The sequence below is a fragment of the Phyllostomus discolor genome, chromosome 4, assembly GCF_004126475.2.
Source record: "Phyllostomus discolor isolate MPI-MPIP mPhyDis1 chromosome 4, mPhyDis1.pri.v3, whole genome shotgun sequence".
In the NCBI taxonomy this organism is placed as follows: domain Eukaryota; kingdom Metazoa; phylum Chordata; class Mammalia; order Chiroptera; family Phyllostomidae; genus Phyllostomus; species Phyllostomus discolor.
The window spans coordinates 83,812,730-83,832,205 of record NC_040906.2 but is presented as its reverse complement, the minus strand read 5'-3'; the positions used below and the strand labels follow the sequence as shown (position 1 = coordinate 83,832,205).

Sequence of the window (19,476 nt, the reverse complement as noted above, 5' to 3'; positions counted from 1 at the left end):
AGATAAAATGGATTTAACTGATGTATACAGAGCCCTCCATCCCAAAGAAGCTAAAAAAAAAATTGTTTTCGAATGTACACGGAACATTTTCAAAGATAGACCACATGATAGGAAACAAAACAAATCTCAACAATTCAAGAAAATTGATATCATACCAAGCATTTTTTTTGGATCACAAAGGACTGAAGTTAGAAATCAACACCAAGGAAAAAACCTAAAACATTCAAAATCATGGAGATTAAATACATGCTTTTAAACTATGAAGGGGTGAAGAATGAAATTAGGAAAGTAATCAAAATGTTTGTGGAAACAAATGAAAATGAACTTACAACAACCCAAAACTTATGGGACACAACTAAGGCAGGCCTGAAAGGAAAGTTCATAGAAATACAGGCATACCTAAAAAAGATAGAAATATTACAAACAACGTACCCTACATCAACAAGAACTCAAAAAACAACAAAGACAGCCCAGAGCAAGTAGAATGAAGGAAATAACCAAGATCAAAGCAGAATTAAATGACATAGAGACTAAAAGCATAACTTTAAGGATCAATGAAACCAGGAGCTGGTTCTATGAATAGATAAACAAAATCAACAAGCCTTTAAGCAGACTCATCAAGAACAAAAGAGAGAAAACCCAAATAAACACAATCAGAAATGAATGAGGAGAGATTATAACAGATACCACAGAAATACAAAGCATTGTAAGAAATTAAAATGAAGAACTGTATGCCAAGAAATTTGAAAACCTAGGAGAAATGGAAATATTTCTATGAAAATATAATCCTCCAAAACTCAGTGAAGAAGAAGCAGAAAACATGAACAGACCAATAACAGAAAAATAAATTGAAGCAGTAATCAAGAAACTCCCAACACACAAAAGCCCTGGACCAGATGGTTTCACAGGAGAATTCTACAAAGCATTTAAGGAAGAGCTAACCCCTATCCTTCACAGACTATTCCAAAAAAATCCAAAAATATAGAAGACTCCCAAACTCTTTTTATGAGGCCAAAATCATCCTAATTCCAAAACGAGATAAAGACACAACAAAGAAAGAAAATTTCAGGCCAGTATCACTGATGAACATTGATGCTAAATCCTCAACAAAATACTGGCAAACCGCATCCAACAACACATTAAAAAGATCATGCACCATGACCAAGTGAGATTCATTCCAGGGATGCAAGGATGGTTTGATATTTGCAAATCAGTAAATGTAATACAGCACATAAAAAAAAAGCAAAGTCAAAAATCACATGATCATATCAATAGAGGTAGAAAAAGCATTTGATAAGGTACAGCAACAATTTAGGATAGAAAACATTCAGCAAGTGGGAATAGAGGGAGCAATCCTCAACATAATAAAGGCCATATATGAGAGACCTACAGTCAACATCATACTCAACAGGCAAAAATTAAAATCTTTTCCACTAAGGTCAGGAACAGGACAAGGCTGTCCATTTTCACCACTTCTATTCAATATAGTACTGGAAGTTTTAGCCACAGTGATCAGACAAGAAAAGAAATAAAAGGCATCCAAATCTGAAAGGAGGAAGCAAAACTGTCACTGTTTGCAGATGACATGATAATGTACATAGAAAATCCTATAGACTGCACCAAAGAACTGCTTGACCTAATAAATGAATTTGGCAAAACAGCCGAATACAAAGTCAATATCCAGAAATCAAAGGTATTTCTGTACACCAACAATGAAACAGCAGAAGCAGAAATCGAGAAACAAATCCCACTTGAAATAGCAAAAAGAAAAATAAAACATCTAGGAATAAACCTAACCAAAGAGGTAAAAGACCTCTATTCAGACAACTACATAACACTGAGGAGAGAAATCAAGGAAGACACAAACAAATGGAAACATATATAGTGTTCATGGATTGGAAGAATTAATACCATCAAAATGTCCATACTACCCACAGCAATTTACACTTTCAATACAATGCCTATTCAAGTACCAATGGCATATTTTACAAACATAGAACAAACACTTCAAAAATCTATATGGAACGAGAAATGACCTTGAATAGCTGCTGCAATTTTGAGAAAGAAGAGTAAAGTGTGAGGGATCACAATACCTGATACCAAGCTATACTACAAGGCCACTATAATTAAAACAGCCTGGTACTGGCATAAAAACAGGCATATGGACCGATGTAACAGAACATAGAGCCCAGAAATAAACCCAAGTCTCTGTGGTCAATTAATATTTCACAAAGTGAGCAGCAACATAAAATGGAGTAAAAATAGCCTCTTCAACAAATGGTGTTGGGAGAACTGGACAGCTATGTGCAAAAAAATTAAACTTGAGCACCAACTTACATCTTACACAAAAATAAATTCAAAGTGGATAAAAGACTTAAATATAAGTCATGACTCCATTAAAGTCCTAGAGGCAGAACATCTCAGATATTTCACGGAGCAATATTTTTACTGATATTTTCCCTAGAGCAAGGGACATAAATGGAAGAATAAACAAATGAGATCTCATCAAAATAAAAAGCTTCTGCACAGCTAAGAAAACAGTATCACCCTGGCTGGCGTAGCTCAGTGGATTGAGTGCGGGCTGCGAACCAAAGTGTTGCAGGTTCAATTCCCAGTCAGGGCACATGCCTGGGTTGCAGGCCAAGGCCCCCAGCAACCGCACTTTAATGTTTCTCTTTCTCCCCCTCCCTTCCCTCTCTAAAAATAAATAAATAAAATCTTAAAAAAAAACAGTATCAAACTAAAAAGAGAACCAACTGTATGGGAAAACATATTTGCTAATGATACCTCAGACAAGGGTTTAATCTCCAAAATATACAAAGAACTTACACAACTCCACTCTAAGAAGACAAGCAACCCAATTAAGAAAGGGGCAAAGGACTTGAACAGACACTTCTCCAAGGAGGACATACAGAAGATCCAAATACACATGAAATGATGTTCAATAACACTAGCAATTAGAGAGATGTAAATTAAAACCACAATGAGATACCACTTCACACCAATTGGAATGGCCATCATAAACAAAGCAACAAACAGCAAGTGTTGGAGAGGTTGTGGAGAAAAGGGGACCCTAGTGCACTGCTGAGGGGACTGCAGACTGGTACAACCACTGTGTAAAACAGTATGGAACTCCCTCAGAAAACTAAAAAATGGATCTGTCTTTTGACCCTGCCATTCCACTGCCTGGGACTATATCCTAAGAACCCTGAAACACCAATCCAAATGAACCTTTGCATCCCAATGTTCATAGCAGCACAATTTACAATAGCTAAGTGCTGGAAGCAGCCTAGATGCCCATCAGTAAATGAATGGATCAAAAAACTATGGTACATTTACACAATGGAATTCTATGCAGTGGAAAGAAAGAAGGAGCATGGATGAAACTGGAAAGCATTATGCTAAGCAAAATAAGCCAGGCAGTGAAAGACAAATACCATATGATCTCACTTTTAACAGGAACCTAAACAACAAAACAAAGAAACAAGCAAAATATAGTCAAAGACACTGAAAAAGAGGACAGGATGACAGTGACCAGAGGGAAGAGAAGAGGGAATTTAAGGAGAGAATGGGAAGGGTTTATAGGAACAAATTTAAAGGACACATAGACAAAAACTAGGGGGAGTGTAGTAATGGGAGGGAAGTGGGGAGGGATGGATGGAATGGGAGTAAAATGGAGAAAACTGTACTTAAACAATGATTAAAATTAAAAAAAAAGAAATGTGGAAGTTTTACACACGAAAAAAGAAAAAGAAAAAAGTCCCTTCATTAAGTGGTGTTAAGAAATGCAAAAGCATGAAACTAGACTACACTTTGTCCCCATGTACAAAAGTTAATTTGAAATTGATGAAAGACCTAAATTTAAGATCTGAAATAATTAATTACATAGAAGAAAACATAGATATTAATCTTATGGACCATGTTTACAGAGAACACTTTATAAATTTTACCCCAAAAATCAAGGGAAGGGAAGGCAAAAAATAAAGCAACAGGACCAAATTAAATTAAAAGTCATTTGCACAGCAAAAGAAAGTGTCCAAAGAAAAGGCATCCATACAAATGGGAGATGTTATTTGTAAATGATAGCTTTGACAAGGGGTTAATATTCAAAATATATAAAGAATTCATACAACTCAATACCAAATAATCATTCCCATTTGAAAAATGAGCAGAGGGCCTGAACAGACACCTCTCTCAATAAAACATACAAATGGCCAATACTTATATAAAAATATGTTCAACTTCACTAGCTATTAGAGAAATAAAAATCAAAACTATAATGACATTCCACCACCAAGCTGTTAGAATTGCTATTATTAACAAAACAAGTAATAACAACAATTGAAGAGGCTGTGTGAAAAGGGAACCCTCATTCACTTCTGGTGGGAATGTAAACTGGTAGAGCCATTATGGAAGTCAATATGCTGAACCTCAAAAAATTAAAAATAGAATTACTATATGACCCAGTATTCTTTCTCTTGGGTATCTACCTGAGAAGCCCAAAAGCATTAGTTCTCAAAGATATATATATATATATACTCCTTTGTTCATTGCACCATTATTCATGGTGGCCAAGAAATGGAGACAACAAAAGTGTTTTTCAATAGAAGATTGGATAAAGAAGATCTGGTACACATAAATAATGGGATACTACTGAAGTCATAAGCAAAGATGAAGCTGCCTTTTGAGAAAGTATTAATAGACACCAGAATATTGTGCTAAGAATATTATGCTAAGAGGAAAAAGTTAGCCAGAAATAACTAAAAACCATATGATTTCACTTACATGTGGGGTACCCCCAACACCTGGAATTTATTTATAAAAAAAAATTATGTGTTTATCATGCCCTGGCTGGTGTAGCTCAGTGGATTGAGCTCGGGCTGTGAACCAAAGCATCACAAGTTTGATTCCCAGTCAGGGTACATGCCTGGGTTGCAGGCCATGGCCCCCAGCAACCACACATTGATGTTTCTCTCTCTCTCTCTCTTTCTCCCTCCCTTACCTCTCTAAAAGTAAATAAATAAAGGTCTTTAAAAAATTATGTGTTTATCCTTACATGTTTAAACATAAGTAACCTTCAAAGTACTCTCCATTTGATGCAATACACCTATCAAGATATTTTTTCCACTGCTCAAAAGAATTTTTCAACATACCAATTTTGATTCCTTTTAGTATTTCTGCTGCTTTTTTTTTTCATCTCTTCCATATCAGCAAAATGTTTTTTCCCTTTTAAGACTTTCTTCATAAAGGGACACATACAAAAAAAAAGTTTCTCAGGGTGATATTGTGTAAATGGTGAGAATGGGGCATGAGGGTCATGCTGTTTTTGGTCAAAAACTGCTGAATACTCAGCATTGTGTGGGCAGGTGTGCTTTTAAATTACCCACCATGAAATGGGCATACACACTGAAAGTCTTAAAAAAATTCACTGAAGCTAAATGCAGCCTCCTATAATAATGCCAGCTGATATACTGATACAAATGGGTACTAGAACACTCATCTAGTGAGGAAGCCTGTACTACAGGGGTTCCACCAGCTAGAAGATAATCCCATTTTTGGGCCCCTGCTTTGTATGTGGGATATCAAACTGAAACTCATAGATACAGACAACTGTATGGTGGTTACCATAGGGAAGGAAGAAAAAGGTAGGTGGGGAATATGGGGCCCAAATATGTGGTGAAAGTAGATGGTTTGACTTTGGTGGTGGTCCCAGAATGCAATGTACAGATCATGTATCATAGAAATGTACATTTGAAACCTATGTGATCTTTTCTGTAAATGTACCATAATTTTTTGATCCACTCATTCACTGATGGACACTTAGGTTGCTTCCAACACTTGGCTATTGTAAATTGTGCTGCTATGAACATTGGGGTGCATAGGTTCTTTAGATTTTCTGTTTCAGGATTCTTAGGGTATAATCCCAGCAGTGATATTGCGAGGCCAACAGAATACTATGCAGCAGAAATTAAGAAGGAGATTCTACTGTTTGTGACAGCATGGATGAATCTCAAGAGCATTATGCTAAGTGAAATAAGCCAGGCAGTGAAAGACAAATACCATATGATCTCACCTGTAAGCAGAACCTAATCAACAAAATAAATAAGCAAGAAAAATATAACCAGATACATTGAAATAAAGAACAAATTGACAGTAGCTGGACTGGAGGGGTGAGAGGGATAATGGGGGAAATAGGGGAAGAGTTGTCAAGGAACATCTTTAAAGGACACATGGAGAAAGCCAAAGGGGGTAGGATTGAGGGTGGGAAGCTGGTAAGTGGGTTTAGGGGAGTAGTGAGGGGTAAATGAAGAGAACTGTACTTGAACACCATTAAAATTTTAAAAAAATTAAAACCTATATGATTTTATTATCTAATGTTATCCAAAATATGTAATAAAAACTCAAAAAGGAAGTTTTAAAGAAAGACATGTAGAAAAGAAGAGTTCATTGTACAGGACTATAATTATTTCTAGGTTATTTTAGCGGAGATAGAGCATTTATGTTTTTAAAAGAAAAATGAATCATTATAGTGTTATTTTCCATATAAATAAAAATTGTTTTTGAAATATCTAAATTTTATACTTATAAAACTCATAGAACAAATTTGTTTTTAATAATATTTACAAAATACGTTTGTTATACTATATACTATATATGCACATATGCAGTATATAGTATGTATTCATATACCCTATATATACATTATGTGAATAGGTACAGAAATATATTATATGCATTCGTATATGCATATATTATATTTATGTATATATATATATTCTATTTGAAATGGATGTATATGTATTTTCAAGCCTGCATATATCCTCCTCTCTGTATATATAACTCTGAATCTGGATATATCCAATCACATCTATATATACATGACTTAATCTAAATATACTACCATGTGCATTTGTATCTATACACATGAAAATGATTTATATTGTATATATGTGAAAAATACTAATATCAATACATTACTACCAAATTAGCTGTTAATTAATCATATGTTAATTTGCATTCTGCATGTAAATGTTTGTTATTTTTTTTCAATTACAGTTTACATCATTATTATTTTGTATTAGCTTTAGGTGTACAACATAATGGTCAGTGATAATACACTTTCAGATACACTCCTGATACTATACATTGTTATTACCATTTCATCAGCTATATTCCTTATGCTTTACCTTAGATCCCTGTGACCATTTTGTAACTGCTAATCTGTACTTCCTAATTCCTTCACCTCTTTCACCCAGCCCAGCAATCCCCTCCCCTCTGATAACCCTCCATCTATTCTCTTTATCTATGAGTCTGTTTCTATTACGTTTGTTAATTTTGTCCTTTAGATTCCACGTATAAGTTAAATCATATTGTACTTGTCTTTTATTCCCTGACTTATTACTTAACATAATACCACCTGGGGTGATCCATGCTGTTATAAATGATAAGATTTCATTATTTTTATGGCTAAGTAATATTTCATTATATGCATGCATCACCATGTTTTAACCATTTATGTGTTGATACACAAGCACCTGGGTTGCATCTGTATCTTGGCTATTGTAAATAACACTACAATAAACATAGTGGGGTATATATATATATACTTTCATTTTAGTGTTTTAAAATTTATTGAATATGTACCCAGCAGTGAAGTCACTGGAGCATAGCCAGATTCATTTCTAATTTTTTAGGACCCTTCACACTGTTTTCCATAGTGACTGCACCAATTTGCATTCCAACAGTGCACAAGCATTCCCTTTTCTCCACATCCTCAGTAACACCCGGTGTCTCTTCATTTATTGAAGATAATGATTCTAGAAGGATGAGGAGATATGTTACTGAGTTATTAATGTGCATCTCTCTGATAATTAGTGATGCTGAGCATCTTTTCATATGTTTATTTAACATTTGTATGTTCCCTTTGGAGAAGTGCCTATTCAGGTCTTCTGTCCTCTGCCCATTTAATTGGATTTTTTGTGAGTGTGTGTGTTGAGTTACATGAATTCTTTTTTTTCATTTTTTAAAAGATTTTATTTATTTATTTTTAGAGAGGGAAGGGAGGGAGATAGAGAGAGATAGAGAGAGAGAAACATCAATGTGCAGTTGCTGGGGTTTATGGCCTGCAACCCAGGCATGTACCCTGGCTGGGAATCGAACCTGGGACACTTTGGTTCCCAGGCCATGCTCAATCCACTGAGCTATGCCAGCCAGGGCTACATGAACTCTTTATAATTTTGGATATCACCCCTTATTTAATGTATCATTGGTGAATATCTTCTTCTATTCAGTGGATTTTCTTTTTGTTGATGGTTTCCTTTGCTCTGCCAAAACTTTTTAGTTTGATATCATCCTATTTATTCATTTCTCTTTTTTGTTTGTTTCCCTTGCCAGAGGAGATATATCAGAAAAAAATATTTCTAAAAGAAATGTTCAAGGTTTTACTGCATATGTTCTTTTCTAATAGTTTTATGGTTTTAAAACTTACATTTAAGTGTTTAATTAATTTTGAGTTTACTCTTGTATATGTTGTAATAAGGTAGTCTAGTTTTTTTATATGTATCTTTCCAATTTTCCTAACACCATTTATTGAAGAGACTATCATTATCCCATTGTATACTCTTGCCTCCTTTGTCATATACAAGGTTGGGTAAAAGTAGGTTTACAGTTGTAATATAAATAATACAAAATAATACAATAATAACTAATAATACAAGAATAAACTATGTTTTGTGTACTCGCAACTGTGAAACTACTTTTTCTCACCCCTGTATTAATTGACCATACAGGCATAAGTTTATCTCTGGGTTCTCTATTGTTTCATTGATCTATGTGTCTGTTTTTATGCCAGTACCGTGCTGTTTTCATTATTATAGCCTTATAATATAGTTTGATATCAAGTAGTATGATACCTCTAACTCTGTTCTTCTTTCTCAAGGTTGCTCTAGTTATTTGGGATCTTTTGTGTTTCCATGTAAATTTTTGATTATTTGTTCTAGTTCTATAAAAAATGCCATTGGTGTGTGTTAATACCTTATGAATATAGAGTCTGTGCCTATTTTTATCAACTATGGGCCAAGGTTCTAGCACATTATCTGACACATAGTAAGTGATATATATATATATGGATTTGTTATTTACAAATTTATTAAATCTAGTGGTTTGCAACTTGTGCTGCATTCTGAACTCATCTGGAAAGCTTGTTTATTTACTTTTTTAATATTCATGCTTGGGTTCCATTCCAGGCAATTAATTCAGAGTAGCTGAGAGACAGGCTCAGGCACTGCTACTGGTAAAGTTTTCTAGGTAATTCAGATGTACAATGCTTGGATGAGAACTAGGAATCTACAGTCTGCTTGTATCTGCATTTAATTTTCACTGAGGGCCATGCTTGCCCTAGGAAAGGGAGGGAAGGCTGCCATCTCTGGGAGATATGATGGCACATGAACTCTAGGCCACTGCATTCCACCTCTATGACTATGTCTCTTACATGGCCTTCCTAATGTAGACTCTGGTTGAGAGGAGGAGGACAGGGCTCTACATACACTCTGAAGCCCTTGACTTGGGTACCCAGAATCTGCTCTGACCAGGACAATTGTAATACATTGGATCAGAAACATCTGTTTCCTGTCAATATCTGTTTATTATGGAAGGATCTGGCCTAAAATCAGACTCACAGCTTCTCCAGAAACTGCCAAGGAACTGTAAGACAGTAATGATTCTCTAATACTGCACAGTTGAGTGGAACAAAACAACCTTGTCTTTGGCTATCCTGTTGGAGACTGCATTAAAATTTGCCTACCTGTGGCTTTCCCTGAAATGACAAGTGGACCTCCTTGCTCCAGAGCAATGCTCCACTCTGAAGTTAGAAGGCTCTTTTTACATGCCCATCTCGTCTTAGTGTACACATGATGCTTCAAGATAGGCAATACTGGTCCACTTTGCAGATAAAGAACTGAGGTTGGGAACAGGTTAACTGACTGGCAGACATTTATAAATCTCATCAATAAATGCCATAGCTAGCATTTGAACTCTGGCTGGTAGCTTGTTTCCAAGAATGGTTACTTTTTTTAAACCTGAGTTAGTGAATCAATTTGCTGATGTGGTTGTTATGGGTAAAACCTTTGATTCACATAAATAAGATCTGTGTGTGTGTGTGTGTGTGTGTGTGTGTGTCTAATTTGCTTTTTATTTTTTTCTTGCTCCAGACATTTTATTGTTTTATGTTTTATTTTAATTGTTTTTCAAGTACAGTTTTCTGTCTTTTACTCCCATCCCAGCCCAACCCCCAGCCCTCCCCACCTCCCTCCCATTTTCACCCCCCTAGTTTTTGTCCATGTGTCCTTTATACTTGTTCCTTTAAACCCTTCCCCTTTTCCCCTGAAATTCCCTCCCCTCTCCCTTCTGGTCATTGTCAGCTGCATAACTAAGATTTTAATGCAATCATTTCCCTTACCTAACTTTGATTTCAGTTACAAAACTTCTCTGAACCTCAAGAACCATACTTGAAGGTAAAAGTTAATAATTCTTACCTTATTTATCATTGTGAAGACTGAAAAATGTTTATATAGGTAAAATGCCTCAAGGAGTTTTGGTACAGAGTACTCAGCAAAGGGTAACATTAGTAAAAATTATTATTAATATTATCCTGCTGGGTTTATAATTGGCTATTCTTTTTTCCTTAAAATAATATTCTTAAACTCCTTCCTCAACAAAGAAATAGCACTTGCTAACACTTAAGTTACTAATCCCACTAAATAAAAATAAAACCTGTGAAACATGGCATGAAACAATAAACAAATATAAAAATGAAATTATAAATCAATTTCCCAAGTAATATTCAAAATTATAAATTAAAATGTCAACAAATTAAATCATTCTGTAGATTATAAAAGGAATACCAATAATGCAATAACCAATTAAAACTTATTCCAGAGTGCATAGCCCAACATTGAAAAAGGTTACTAATGTGATTGGTTTTGTTTATCAAAAGGAAAATATAGCTAAGAGAAATTAATTAGAACTCTAATAGAATAGTGTATCTATTAAAGTTACATACAAAATTCTTTTTCTCAAATTGAAAGAGTTTATAACATTTATTAGATATACAAGTACCAGATATTTAGTCTTTAAAAATTAAAACAAGTAACTATACAACTATAAATATATAAATATAAAAATAAAAACCAACATAAAAATTTGATTTAAATATATCTATATAGATATCTAGCATTATATTTTCTAAAGAAATTTTACATAAGAGATTAGTTAGGGGCATCTGCTCTTATTTCTGTCATACACTATAAAGATATACACCCAACATTTAATCATGGGTATCTCTAGTGGGTAGGATCGTATATTTCTGTATTTTCTTTCTTTTACTCAATAGTATTTTACATTTAAAAAATCAACAACATTTATTTTACTGTAAAATTAAAGCTATCAAGGGAAAATCTTTGTAGATTTTATTTATACTTTTTATAAATATATTTATAAATATATTTTGGTAGCTGTTTATGTAATATACATTAAATAAATCAAATGTTTTTTAAAATACTTCTAAAAAGCTTCTCATGATAATCAAGGAAGAATAATGTGGGTTGGGGTAACAAGAATCAGCATAATTTGAATATCCATTTTGTGCTGAGAGATAATTTATTTCACTGTTAGCCCCTATCTGCATTCTTCCTCTGGGTTCTGCTCTTGCACATTATCTCAGTGTACAGAGGTGCACTTTCTTCCATTTACCCATGGTGTGCTGAGTCTACACAGTGCTTTAGAAATTCCATCACCCTACTCACCAAGTCTTCGGTTGAGTTTAGCAGGGCTGTGTGTACCAGTGAGGTCTGAGGAACTGGAAAAAGCCATTGGAGAAAGCAGGGATGCTAACGGGTCATCACAGTTGTCTGAAGCAATAGGACAGAAAGAGAGCAAATTTTATCAGTGAGAGATAGTCCATAAAAATAAGAATTATGCCATTATGCACCTTCATTTGTTAATTACCTGCTCTCACAAGGCCAGCATTATTTATGTTCATGTGTTGTTGCATCTACTACTCTCAACAACCTTAAAAAAGTTACATGTTTCCTGAACAACTGGAGACACTAAAAAGTTCAGGGATGTGATTTTGTCCAAGGTCACAAAACTAGAAAATAGTGCATCCAGAATTCTCATCTATGTTTGTCTAATTCAAAAGCCCAATTACCCGTCTATTCTTTGAATAAGCTATTTGAGAAAAGCCTTGAGTTAACAGCTATTGAGCTTATTCTGTAAGAAAGAAGATTATTAAAGGGAAAAACATTGTTAAACTACTCTCTAATATTCATGCCCTAATGACTCTTGTAATAGTTGTATCTAGAGGGACAGAACAATTTAGAATAGCTCACTCTCAAATGTGCAAAAGTCTTTTAAAAATGAGTCTCTAGTTTTAATAATTCATTTCTATACCAAAAAGTAATAGAGAATAGTTCTGAACTTGTACAGTATTGAATATGATATTCACTTTAGTAGGTACTCTTCCAGCCTTCCCTAAATGAGGTGAATATGCCTTCTCAGGTGTCTTTGATGCTGCCTGGATATGGAATATGGTGAGGGCCAAGGGCAGAGGTACGCTCGGTCTTAACAATACAGATATGTTCTACCACATGGACTGTTATCCCCTAACCATCCAATCACATGCAGAGGATGCTGCTCTTCACAGACCATATCTGTCATGTACAAGTTTTGTAGTATTTTATTTATTTGTTTGTATTCTCTTATAGGTGACATGACCTTTGTGGAACCTTGAGAATATATCTGGTACACAATAGGCTTTTTATGAAGTTGTATTAAGAGAATGGAATGGTGAGGGAAGGAAGGGGGAAATGAAGGAAGGAAGGGGGAGAGGGAGAAAAGGAGGAAGGGAAGAAGAGAGGAAGAATGGATTTACATAACAGTACAAATACTCTTTTCCATTTCTTTTTTCTTGTTTACAATTAATCTTGCAGGGCATTACAAAATGATTTAATGAAATCTAGAAAAACTCCAGTCAAAAAACTTAGAAATGTGTTATTCAGTTTAAAGGTAAATTTCAAGGTATTAATGGCTCTCATAAAGACTTGATGTAACATTTTTTTAAAGAAAATAAATGAAATTTTGAGGCTAATTTCTTATATGTAAAATTCTTTTATTTCACATTTTTATTTATTTTTTATCATTTATAGTTTACCTTTACAATTATTTTGTATTAGTTTCAGGTGTGTAGTATAGTTGTTAGACAATTATACACTTACAAACTGTTCCCCCTGATATTTCCAGTACCTAACTGGCACGATACATAGTTATCACAACATTATTGACTATATGGCCTATGCTGTACTTTACATCTCCGTAACTATTTTGTGACTACCAATCTGTATTAATCAATACAGATTGATTACCTTTACCTTAACCTTTTCACCCAGTTCCCCAACCCCCTTTTCCACTGGCCTCCATCAATCTGTTTTCTGTATCTGTGAGTATGTTTCTGTTTTGTTAGTTTATTTTGTTCTTTATTTTTTTATTGTTGTTCAAGTACAGCTGTCTCTATTTTCTCTCCACCACTCCGCCCTACTCCAGCCATCTCACCTCTCTCCTGTGATCTCAACCCCCTTGGTATTGTCCACGTGTCCTTTTAGTTGTTCCTGAAGACCCTTCCCCATTTTCCCCACATTGCTCCCTCCCCTCTGGTAATTGTCAGTTTGTTCTTAATTTCAATGTCTCTTATCCATAAAATTCTTAAAGGTCAGTATTTCACCTAATTGCAGGAAAATTAATAAGAAACATAGAATTATTTTTGTTTGTTAAATGTGTTTTAAAAATAAACTAGCAAAGCATATTTTGAGTTTTATTCCCTACCACAAATATTTGAAAAATATTTTGAGGTATTTGACAAACACAGAACAGAACCAGATCCTCAGAAAAGAGAAATAACAAAAATCAAAGCAAAGCACCTCTGCAGACACAGTCATTCTGAGGGTGGGAAGTGGAGCTAGATATCGCTATTCTCTTGGCATATGATGCAGGTGATAGAAGGTGCATACACAGCTCCCATGCACTTCTTTGAAAATGCAAGCCTTTTACACTATATATGGGGAAACAATTTAAACATAATGGAAATCTTGTATTTTGTTTAGGCCTGTTTTATAGTCAGAAGATAGTAGATGATGTGAAAAACTGAAATCAATTGAACTGAGCCCTACAAGAATGTTCTATGCACATGGGCACACAGGTGCACACAGAAGACACCATGGAGTATCCTGGTCAGTGTGCAGCTGTGTGATGAGCCTCGCCTATCCATATATGTAGTAACAGTTATCTTCTGATTTCAAATTGCACTGCTTCCACCACTTCTCAATAACTCACAACCCTTATGACACTCAGTTCCATAAGCAAATGGAAGATATTCTGAAGGTAATATATTGTATTATTATAGCATTTATATATTTTTAAGCATGCTTAATGTGCAAAACCATGTAAACATTTTTATTAGATTCTTATGGCTTTTTATGTGTTACTGATGACATTTCTCTTACTATTATACCCCTTATCCTACTTTCCCCTAAGTAGAACTAGAAGTGACCTAATCATTTAGTTTAGTTCAGTCCAATAAATTTTTATAAGAACCTATTTTATGCTTGACCTTGGTTAGGAATTGGGGATAGATCTGAGTAAAATTAAATCTCATAACTCAAGAAGTTCAGAGACTATTGAGAAATATAGAGATCTAAAGAAATAAATAAACTGATAGGAGAGTTCAGAAGAGTTGCACCGAAGTCACATCCAAACCAGTGAATCGGGTACCTTGCTATCCAGATGTTCAGATCTTTTCACTCTCATTTGGCATTATGCAGTCTTCTCATAAACAAGTCACTGCCACAGGTAAAGATAACCTTCCAAAGCTCACCAGGCTTGGGACCCCAGCTGCCATTTCTCTACTGCTCATCTTCTTCTCAAATGTGCTTTCCTTATCTAAGTTTGTGGTATCAATGTTTCCATCTTGGAAATGAGTAAATCCACTAAAACAATCTGTGCTAAGAAAAGGATCCAGGAAACCCCTCTGGATGACTTTCCTCATGAAGCCTGTGTGTCAGAACAGAAGCTGCTATAGCCCATGTCTAAAATGTGTCTCTCTTGTTCCTCCTAACAGTGATAAGAGCAGGAGATTTTCAAATCAGAAGTGAGAAAGGCTTCTCTGTTCCCAGCCAAGAGGTAGTTCCCTCTGTCATCTCCATATCACATAAACAAACTTGATGTCACCTAAATTAAGAACAGACCAGTTCTCTAATTAAATCACCTCTAGTCATGGGGAATTTAATAAAGTATCTATATAACTATTCTAAATCCAAAGGTGCATATTATCTTTACATATTTGTTATTTTTTAAATTTATTTTTAGAGAGAGGGGAAGAAAGGAGAAAGAGTGGGAGAGAAACATCAATGTGTCCCCTACTGGAGATCTCTCTCATGTGTCCCCTATGGGAGATCTGACCCACAACTCAGGCATGTTCCCTGACTGGGAATTGATCTGGCAACACTTTGGTTCACAGGCCAGCGCTCAATCTGCTGAGCCATACCAAGCAGGGAACATCTGTCTTATTCTTAAAGCAGAGGCGATTGATCTAGCATAAATAAGAACAATAATTATATGTTTGTTTTTGTTTTGTTTTAGTTAATTATTTGGGACAATGTGAAATAGTGGAATGTCTCAGGAGCATTGGAACTGGGAGATTCTCATCCTAAACTGATTTTTTCTCTTGCCTTGGTGACTTCAGGTAATCCATTCAAATTCACTAAGCTTTATTTCCATTGTTATCTGTCAGAGAAAGTCATCTCTTCCATGTGCACCATAGATTGATTTTAAAGATGAAATAAGAACAGATTAGAAAAAATTAACTTTAAGGGATAAAGCACAAAATAAGAACAAGAAGCAGTATATGGATTATCTGTAATATCTGCTGCAACTGAAAGCAATGATTTCAACAAATTTATTTTGGGATCTTGTTTCTGTGTCACAAATCCTACCCAAGAATTGGTGTCACAATAGCTCTTTCACACTAAAGGTGCTGTGCACACAGTGCAGTAGTATATAGATCTTGTCTCAAAGAAATGTACACATGATCCTATTAACCAAAGTCACACCAATAAATTTAATTATTGGAAATAAAATAAAGGAAATAATAAAAGAAAAACAAGTAAGAAGAAAAAAGAAAACATTGTTTTCATATTAATATATGTTTATTTAAATCAAGAATGTTATTTGATATTTTCAAATTGAATCAGTAGGAATAACTTGTTCTATGATATATATTTACAGTTAAATCTTAAAAGTCTCCTTTCCCATTAATTAAAAAATAAAGGCACAAGAAAAGAATTCTGAGTAAATACAATATTGACACAACTTCTCAGACATTATTATTGACTCTTTTTTTAAAGATTTTATTTATTTAATTTTAGAGAGGGAAGGGAGGGAGATAGAGAGAGAGAGAGAGAAACATCAATGTGCGGTTGCTGGGGGTTATAGCCTGCAACCCAGGCATGTACCCTGGCTGGGAATCGAACCTGCAACACTTTGGTTCGCAGCCTGCACTCAATCCACTGAGCTATGCCAGCCAGGGCTTTATTATTGACTCTTTAAGATGATTATAATTTAAGTAAGATTTTGTTGGCAACATATATTTTTACTTATTATTGTTAAAATACTAATGAATCTAAACATGGTTCTGAAGTTAAATCACAAGCATAATTATTACCACAATAAATTATCTATATATTGGTATTTGGAGTTTAAAAGACTAACTTGTATTTATATGTGAGATATAATTACTCTTAGCATTGCATACTTAATGGCCTACTTTTTAAAAAAGACATAAAGCATACATTTGTGAAGTGCCTACAATGGTGCTCAGAACTCATTCTTTTAGCTTCATTTATTTTTTTCTCTATTTACTTAGAATTTCACTTAGCAAACCACAAAATTAAATAACTCTAATATGACCCTGAATTCTGATCCTGTCCCCATTTTCTACCATGAAATCCTAAAAGATGAATTACATTCTAATCAACAAACCAAGAATTATGGTTCTCTGAGTGAGTCACAAAAAGAAGATTAAACCTTCTTTGTGCTGACATCATCTCCAGCTGAATGCAGTACCAGCCTTTTGATCACTTGGTTGTGCTCTATATCTGAGGGAAGATGGAATTAAAGTCACAGACATTGACACTAAACTCAAGAAGCCTAGCATGCCCTTTGGGTTGTAGACCCAAACTATAAACCCAAATTATAGATAATTTATATTATGTATAAAATATATAGGTAACCTATATATTTTAATAAAAGCACCATATGTTTATGAACAATGATGCATAAAAATCATTTGGCTTGGGATCAAGGAGTCATGGCTCCTTCTCCCTTCACTAAGAGCATGTTCTCATTTTACCTTTCAGTATTTCAGAGTCCTCAGCTGTAATTGACAGGAGTATTGTTCATTTGTTCAACCAACAGACTTTAACTGAGCACATTCTAGGTGTCAGAACTTCTGTCAGGCTTTAAAATTAATACAAGCAATTGTGGCAGATCCCTGTCACATGGTGGGGATAAAGGGACAAAGCTGAACCTATAAGCAGGCTGGTCCTGTCTAGGAATTAACAACCGTGCTTGGATTATTTACAGGCCTTTCAAACATTCCTATTTAAGATTTTAGGAAAGATGTGATATGGTAAAACTGACCTTCCCTTCTAAGTGGCTTGCTAGGACAAGATCATAACTGAACCTGATAAGCAAGTGCAGTGACAGGCAGTGAGCGACATTTTGTCCAGGTTGTCAGCAGTCACTGCAATTGGCCAAGAGGAGATCAGCATCTCTGTTGTATGGATGAGGAACCCACAAGTTGCTTTTTCCATTTCATACTCCAGTCAGTGTCTAAACTGGGCTTTGAACCAAGATTGTTGTAACTATTTGTACATTGTTTCTCTGAAAATCTGCTTCAAATCCCCAAAATGATGGCACGAATGCATCATAGATAGACAACAACCAGTCTCCTATTTGACTATCTTTGTGAGTTTAGTTCTTCCTTTCTTAGATTTTCAAGAACATCTGTACATGATGTGCCGCAATTAGCCCAAACTCAGTGGCTCTGAAATTGCTTTTATACAGATTATTTCTTTTTTCCCCTATCCTGCCTCAGGTGATTTTTTAAAAATTCCCAAGCTAGAAATACTGCATTCAAATGAACTGGTTTTATTTATTTATTTTTCTATTTAACCTAATTTATCAATGACCATCCAATTTAATAAATACTTCTTAAATTTCCCATATGTGAAGCATACTCTATACTAATTATATGGGGAATATAAATCATCACATTGATTAACACATTTTTTATTATTGTATAGTATCTGGCATTACGTGTATGTTTAATAAATCTTTGTTTTGAGATAAAAGATGCAGAATACAAGTCCTATCAAAAGTATAAATCTATCAGATTTATACTTTTTTCCCCTCTCACCCACTCACTAGTTGATCTTAATTCAGGCTTTTCAAATATTACACTACATATTCAGTTTACCACTGAGCTCTACTCTCATTAAACCAGCCTTCGGAAAACCTGACTTTTGATATGTTTATTTCACCAAAACTTGCTAGGGATGGCAGCCTTAAATTTGGCTTCATGATGATAAATGAACAAAGAATGGCTTAAAAGCATATAACATATTCAAGCTGAACATAAGGCCAGGGTGTCATTGATAGGATGGCAGACCAGTCATTCTGAAAGTGAGGTCCAAGAATCTATGGTCAAAAAAAGTAAGGGACTTGTTATTAGTCAACTTCAACTTGTCAACTTCAATCAGAGGTTAGGGACATGCCCCACAAAAACATCACTCTGACTATCTAAACACAAAATTGCTAACGATATTTAACCTTTAAGATTATGAATGTTCCTTCATAACTTAACTGTAGAAGCTAGAACACATTAAATTTGTCATGGTAGAAAACGTATGATTCAATAAATACAAATGCTTTGAAATTTCTAGAATATGCAAAGCACATATTGAAAGCTAAGTTACTTTGGGGGGTTTTGGAAGAGAATGATAAGAAAAAAGCAATTTTTGGAAAAAGAAACTTAACTGTTTGAAAATGTTTCCTGAATTTAACATTTCTTATATACACCCTCATGCCACCCTTCCCATACTCATCCATCAACACTATTACAAAGCACAGTGCTAAATCAGCTTTAAATTTATTTCATTTTTACACAAAGTTAAAAATAATTGAAAGGATGGGATATGAATGGGATATATATAAGAAAGGATTTTAAAATTAAAAAATAGAGTCATTTTACTTTAAATAATACACCATCTTAAATAATTATAAATGGAATATTAAAATGAAGAAAAGGAGAAAAGAATTGTAAAAATAGTACTTTTGTCATTTCAATGCTCATAAGAGTTGACAATTCCC

General features: G+C 34.5%; 1 protein-coding gene across 1 annotated transcript in view; it reads right to left on the bottom strand.

Annotated features, from left to right (window-relative positions):
• CNTNAP5 (contactin associated protein family member 5) overlaps positions 1-19,476 on the bottom strand; it is a 959,167-nt gene that overhangs the window by 726,800 nt on the left and 212,891 nt on the right. The window contains exon 2 of the mRNA XM_036022576.1: positions 11,802-11,906. Coding sequence (XP_035878469.1) covers positions 11,802-11,906 — 105 coding nt within the window. The remainder of the gene's footprint in view (positions 1-11,801; positions 11,907-19,476) is intronic.